At 42.5% G+C, this 7,167-nt stretch overlaps 1 protein-coding gene and 1 pseudogene across 1 annotated transcript; both read right to left on the bottom strand.

Annotated features, from left to right (window-relative positions):
- Positions 1–1,086: 1,086 nt before the first annotated feature.
- On the bottom strand, positions 1,087–4,470 carry LOC131313833 (telomere repeat-binding protein 5-like; annotated as a pseudogene).
- LOC131313832 (putative serine/threonine-protein kinase-like protein CCR3) lies at positions 4,455–7,167 on the bottom strand. The gene is made up of 2 exons (XM_058342334.1): positions 6,699–7,167; positions 4,455–6,424 (listed from the first exon to the last, which is right to left on the bottom strand). Exons 1-2 carry the CDS (start codon positions 7,165–7,167, stop codon positions 4,500–4,502), a joined length of 2,394 nt encoding a protein of 797 aa, XP_058198317.1. The 3' UTR covers positions 4,455–4,499.

The raw sequence follows: 7,167 nt of genomic DNA, 5'->3' as shown, positions 1-7,167 counted from the left end.
CTAATCATTTCATTCTCTCAGGTCAATATTTGACCATCCAAATGTTTCATTTTGTTAGTATCAAAATGTATGTTATCCATAAAAAAAAATAGATTGATCATATATACATTGGTATGTTAATTGTTACGTATGTACTAATGTGAACAAATAATATTTATCTTAATAGCAATATCAGTTAAACTCTAACTTTCCATTGCTCTAACAATAAAGATGGATCAACCAAGCTTTTACAAATGTCCAATCAAACATGATTTTTGCATAGAAAAAACATCAATTTTCTACCAGATAAACGATTGGTCCGGTTGGAGTCGGAGATCTCGTGCGAGAGAGAGATTAGTAGATTACAGAATGCAAAGAGATATATATATATATATATATATATATTTACCTGGTCAACACTCGATGTGGGTGGGAGATTGGGGTGGACCGTGGGGTTGAAGAGTTGGGTGTGTTTTGTTTTTGTGGTTAGAACCCCAAAAGGTAAAATAAGAGGTATTTTATAGTCAAGCATCCGGGGCGGATCAGAGTGGATCGGATATAGAATTCGGGGCGGATTGGATCGGAGGCAGACTTACCTCCAAATCCAATCGATCCTCAATTTTTTTTTTTTAAAAAAAATCCAAATCCTCTCCGATATCCAAAAAAATCTCCGAATATCCGATCCATTTGGGGCGGATAATAGATCGGATTCAGACGGGTCGGCCGAGATGGTCATCCCTAAATGTGTGTGTGTATGTATCATTAGCTCTCAAAACACCAGCTCAATCTCAAGATCAGCCCAATGGTCTTGGACTAGGCAAGAGTAAGCTGCTGGCCAATCTTGTGGGATTACGGGTTGACTCAAGTCGGATCACTATCGCGAGCCATCATTTTGGGCTGGGCTTCAACACCTAGAGCAAAGCCCAAGCAAGTACAGCTTGGATTAAGGCCTCGGGGTATATGTTATTGACCCTTACATTTGGGCACACGAATGCAAGTAAACTTGGGGAAATTGACAAAAACCGAAGGGCACTACAAATAGTCAGAGGGATTCAAAAACAATGAAGCAGTCTAGACATAAAGCACTGTAGGGAAAAATGTAAGGAAGCCAATGAATTCATAGTACTGATACTTGGCAAGCATTACAAAAAGTTAGAATCAAACAATGTACAAATACGTAAAGAAAAATCTCCAAAAAAACAAAAACAAACCATCGAATGAACAACAAAAATGCCAAGAGGTTGGCATCAAAAAATACAATTAGCAAGCTCTTATTCTGTCAAGCATTTACAAGCGCCAATCTCTCTCCACGCAAGGAAAGAATTGCCGCTGAGAGCTAGAGCAATGACTAGGTTTTTACATGAGGACACGCCACTTTAAACGCCATCCACTATTTACAAAGAGTGCTTGATTGGTGAAGAAGCTATCAGAGGAGGAGGCAAGTGTCGGACTGCTGTTTGAGCTGTTGCTTGGCTTGCTGTTGGGACCAGTAAGCATGGGCATCGAGGACACGGTCTAGCAACACCTGGGGCACGGGCTCACCCCTCCTTTGCTGTGGGGATATTCTTGCTGTGTGCACCAGTGTTTACCATTTATCCTGCAATTTCACAGGTCGCGAAAACCCCGAATCACGTAAGCATTTCTGCTGAAACAAAAAGGTATGTTTAAAACTGGAAAATAAGTAGCATCTAATACTGCCCTTTCAAATTCCGACCCACGACAAGATCCATCTGTTTTGTGTATTTTAAACTAAGAGTAGAATTCAAGAGATTACCCGAGACAGTTGCTACTCAGAATCAAAGACAACGGCATAAAGACCATAGAACCATTTCCGATAATGCAAGCCAACTAAAGTACGAGACTATGAGTATTCAAAACTGTAAAAACTGTTGGAAACAACTAAACCGAAGGCTTCAAAATTTTGAAGGGAATGAGATTGAAAAACTACAACTTCAAAGGAGCAGTACAACTAATCACTAGTCCGGTTAAAATGGAGAAAAATCCGGAACATATATGCAGGAAAATGAAATGTTGACCGCTTACCTTCAAATCCTCATAAGTTCGATTCTTTGCATTATCAAAAGCTCGCAGTTTAACATCGCGCCATCTGCAGATGTAAACCAACTACCGGTTAGAGAAGAACAGAAGAATTGAAAATAGCTCATCCAGGACTGCATTCGAGATAAACAAGGGCAGACCCTTGTGTAGTTCTTGAATCAAGTTTTTGCTAAACATACCTTCCAGTTCCAAGCTTCTCAACAGCATGAACCAGCACTTCCACTTACTTCTTAGCACCTATATATTTATCTAGAACAGACGATCCATGAGCTTTGTTGTCTACTTGAGAGAAAATTTAGTATGTGTTCCTGGCCACAATCACGTGGCACTTCAGGACCCTTAAATCACCACACAATTTTGTTAAGCTTGTGATTAATTTTATGGACTCTACAAGAGTGTGTGATGATTAAGGGTCTTGGGCCAACATGTGATCATGCCCCAGGACCACTAAATAATTATTCGTTGTTGACGGAATCAAGTTCAGTATAAGCGTAGGCACGTAATCGCTCCTCCTTTGAGCTTGACTTAGGGATATTGCTATGTTCTTAATACCATCTTGCCATATAATGCCGTAACCACTTTTCTTACTATCAAAATTTTAATCCATATAATTACACAAAACTTGTACCATGTGGATAGTACGAGGCTCTTTAAACACCGAGAAATTTTGGCATTAGTAAAAGCATTATCATCTTCGTTTAGAATATCTTATTTGTTTGTTACGACAATCAATTGGCACAATTCTATATGGGTGGGTGCGGTCTCCATCGAGACAGGATCTTTTGTGCCAAAAATTTCTATGCCTTTGTGCCAGGAAATTTTTCAGCTGTTAGATTTAAAACATGAAAAAAAAAAATCACATAATCCAACGGCCGGAAAATCTCTCGGTACAGAGGCATTCACTTCGCTTGATTTAACTTTTTGAGAGTAACTTTTTACTTTCGGCACAGTTTCAATAAATATTTCTCTCTATCTATCTCCACTAATTATTATTCAACTTTCAAAAATAACTTTTTGAAATGTAAACCAAACAAAGCCGTTGTAGTTTTCCGGACAGTGGAGAGCGGACCCGGGTCTCCATCACCCTTTAAACTAAGGCACCTGATCTTGACTTAATCCAATTATTGTGTCTAAAAACTCCGTATCACATCAAATTATGGTTCTCATCACATGCTCTTTTTTTCTGTCTCTATCCTGATCCGGATAAAGAGCATTATCAAAATGCCTGAATCCTGCATTGAGCAAGATTATTTTTCCTGATCCACCAGCCTGTATCTATTAAAATTCTGCAAAACCCATCTTTCTGTTTCTGTTTTCTTTAATTAGACGTGGACCATTGTGTTCAACCAACTCCAACAATTTCCTAATACCTAGGGCTTCTGCGACAAACTGTCCTAAAAGGAATTAAATTTAGTATTTGTAGGGCAGGTTGTCACAACGAAATTGGGAGTTGGGACGAGACGGATTCCGTCATTATTACTAAATAAGCGAGTATGCACACCTCAACTAATACTACAATCTGATCCTAATGACTAGACGAACCACTAATGTACCGTCGAGTGTTTTTTGTTAGCAACATGAGTCGAACAAATGCATTGGGGTACCTATTTGTTGTCATGCTCTGATGTGATAAGTCCTAATCAATTATGAAACACCTAATAAGAAAACTAAAACGAACCACCCGGTGCTATGTATCCAAACTGAAAGAACACGTCGACAGAGTCAGCAAGACTGATTTAAAAAAAAACAGAGTCACCGAGACGAAATCAATTCTTCCGTAACTGCTTTCAAGTTTCAACTTTATCCAGGATCAGTAATTGATGTTGTAAACCCTAAATTTTCATGAGCAAATGCACCCAGATTGTAGTTTTGGCCCCAGGGAAATTTTTTTTTGGCGCAATGATCAATTCAATAGATTCTCACCTGTGTCTGTATCCCCTTCACTCACTTTCTTAGGTTGGAATCTTTGAAAGAAAAGGCTACTCTCCTATCTCTCGGAGAAAATGGTAAAGAAATGTGCAAGCAAACGTGGGGAATTGGGAAAGGGAGGGAGAAAAACAGAACTAAATCAATCACAAGATGCTCAGTCTACTCCTATATGAAATTGAGTGTTCAGCTCTACGAGGCCGTTACCGACATCGGTTTGACAAATTTTTTTTGGCAGAAATTCATTAAAAAAATATTTTAAGAGTAAAAGCGGTTTAATTCATCTTCAGATCCGAATAAGCCCACAAGAATGAATAAATCATTATTTTGTTTAACTATGCCTAACAAGGCTTAAGCCCTCAGAATTAGGGTTGCTCCAATGTGCCGAACGGCACCGTTTTGGGGTCACAGCACCATGCGCCGCACCAAGGCAACAACACCATCCCTCAATCCAAAAACAAGAACAACGAAGGAAGGGAAACGAATGAAAGAATTTCCTTGATTCATTCTTTGGGTATGAAATTTTCGCTGGGAAGCTATTCAAAAAATTTGGTACTAGAAATGCCACCCTCACAAAGAGCCATTGCTCTCTCTAAATTAACCACAACATCAGATGTGGAGGGTCTCTCGTTGCCCTCCAAGTTTACACATTTCAGAGCAGTGTAAGCCACCATCTCCACCGCCTCGGTCTCGTTCGCGTTTGGGACACCCACCCTCTTATCCAACACACTCTGCAGCTCCCCCGCCGCTATTCGTGGCCCTGCATATTCCACTACTGTCATAGGATCTAACCCCTCAACCTTAAACATGGCCCGCTTCTCCGTTAGAAGCTCCAAGAGTACCACTCCTAGTCCATAAACATCGGACTTTGCTGTCAGAATGTTCAGCACATAGTACTCGGGATCGATATACCCAACTGTCCCAACTGCCTTTGTTGTCATGGACTTTGTATCGGACTCCGGACCCATTAATGAAAACCCAAAATCCGACACTTTCGCAGTCCAATTCGCATCAAGAAGTATGTTGGAGGACTTAATATCTCTATGGATAATGGGTGGTACTGCATAGTTGTGGAGGTACTCGATTCCCCTGGCCGTTTCCAGCCCGATTTTGATCCTCATTTTCCAGGAGTTCAAAATGTTGCTGCCCTCTCTGTCATTTTCCTTGAGATGTTCGTATAGCGACCCATTGCTCATATGCTCGTATACCAAAAGCCTCTCGTCGTTTTCTTTGCAAAATCCCACAAGTTCCACCAAGTGCTTGTGATGGAGGCGCGATAAGGATGCTAGTTCCGAATCAAACTCGATTTCTCTTTCTTGGAATTTCTTGGTTGTCGCCCCTATCTCGCTCCTCTTGATGGCCACTTCGCGACCATCAGGAAGTTTGCCTTTGTACACCGTTCCAAAACTCCCACCACCAATCTTGTTTTCGAATGAGAAGTTGTTAGTGGCAGCAGAGAGCTCAATTAGGGCAAATTCCTCTGCCCTGTCAATGTGCTTCGATGAAGTCTCGCTCCTTTGCCGCCTCAATCTCTGCGACTTTTCGCCATTTGAGGAGGGAGGAGGCACATTGGAACCATCACCAACTGGGGGTTGCAAAGAGTGATCAAGTTTCTTGTGGAGAAAAATACAAAAACCTCTCCTCCACAACCAATAGACAATAGTGCAAATGCCTGCTAATGCCCCTACTGAACCAACAATACCAAACGCCAGGAAAAACCTGTTTTTAGCTACCGATGGCGGCAGAACCTGTGACCGCGGTGCTGATGCCGGCGATGCCGGCAGCAGAACTGGAATTGGAAGCTCAATCTCGCAAGATTGGCATATGTTTCCAGAACCAGCACAAAGACTATCCGAATTCGGAAACACCCCGCAACTGCTACATGAAGATTGAATACATGGGCCTGGAATCACCTTTGCCAACGGAAGCACGGTGCCTGAACTAAACCCTAGCCCCCAACAAACCAATGATAAATTTCTCGTGGTTAGCCCGCAAGTGAAACCAGAACCAGCTTCAATGGCCTCAAATGAAACTAATCCCAAAGCGTCGGCTGCGTCACTTGACAATTCTGATCTTTTCGTTCCTCCTCCCCAGCAAATAATGGACCCATTTTTTCGCAGAATTCCGCAGCTGTGATTCGAACCGAGAGCCAGACCCGAGATCTCGAATGGCGAAAGGGAAGGAGCATTGAGCTGTCCACTGGCATTGCTTCCTTTGCAAATCAAATACCCATTTGTTGTCAATCCACAAGCATGAGACTCCCCTGCAACCAAGCTCAACATGGTGACATTACCAAATTGTCTCTGAATCTCAGCTCCGATTTCGCTCCCGCCCCAACAAATTGCCCTACTGTTGTTCTCCAGTATCCCACAAGAGAATCCTCCACCTGAAGCATGTACAAACCCATCATTTTTAACTTTTGGGATGATAAAAAATAACTGTATAAAATCTATAAATCTGTTTTGAACGTGTAAAATGTAATGTCATCTACCCACAGTAAATGTGGAAATTATCCCAAATCCTCGGAGAAGCTAGGTCGCAAGAAAGTAAATTTTTATAAATTTCGTAGCCCCAACGTGGATGGCGCGACAGACCGAGTACGAGATTAGACAACTAATTGAGATGCGTAAGTTGGGCCGGACGACAGGGAATGTAAAAAGGAATAAAATCCTACGTTGGTTGTGTTGGATATATAAAGTATCTGCAATTGGGTCTATCCGTCGTTTTCCCCTCACCTGACGTGATTGTACGGAATTTCAACGTTCCATCAGGCGACTGAAATCTCCAGCACATGGCGACTCCATTATTAGCCCCAATCGCGTATATTTGCGAAGTTCCGACTGTTAAACCCGTCAATGGACGGGTGTGGCTAAAGTAAATCCGTTTGGGGAGGAATGTGGTGGTGTCCCAACATATGAGGCTGAACCCGCCTGTTCGAAGTCCGCAGAAGAGGTCACGGCCGCCTGAGATGGACTCGTAGGAGACGTTGGATGAGATGGGAACTGTGCGGTTGTTGTGGTAGCATTGGATGGATTGGGTTGGTTTGCCGGCGGCAATGCCGCAGACGGTGGTGGTACTGGAGGGGTAGTGGGTGACGGCGATGGTGGAGCTGGCGACGAGAGGGAGTGGAGGAGAGGTGGCGGCGATGAGGAAGGTTATGAGGAGGGTGATGGCGGAGGAGAGTGGTGGAGGAGTTGTCGTCAT

This window comes from Rhododendron vialii, chromosome 13a, assembly GCF_030253575.1.
Source record: "Rhododendron vialii isolate Sample 1 chromosome 13a, ASM3025357v1".
NCBI lineage: Eukaryota > Viridiplantae > Streptophyta > Magnoliopsida > Ericales > Ericaceae > Rhododendron > Rhododendron vialii.
The sequence above is the reverse complement of the archived record's forward strand: the minus strand, read 5'-3'. Positions and strand labels throughout refer to the sequence as shown.

Coding starts and splice junctions, on each gene's coding strand:
- LOC131313832 (XM_058342334.1), bottom strand. CDS start 7,167: ATGACGACAACTCCTCCACCACTCTCCTCCGCCATCACCCTCCTCATA. Junction 6,425..6,698: donor ATTCCGTACAATCACGTCAG/GTGAGGGGAAAA, acceptor TACACGTTCAAA/ACAGATTTATAGATTTTATA.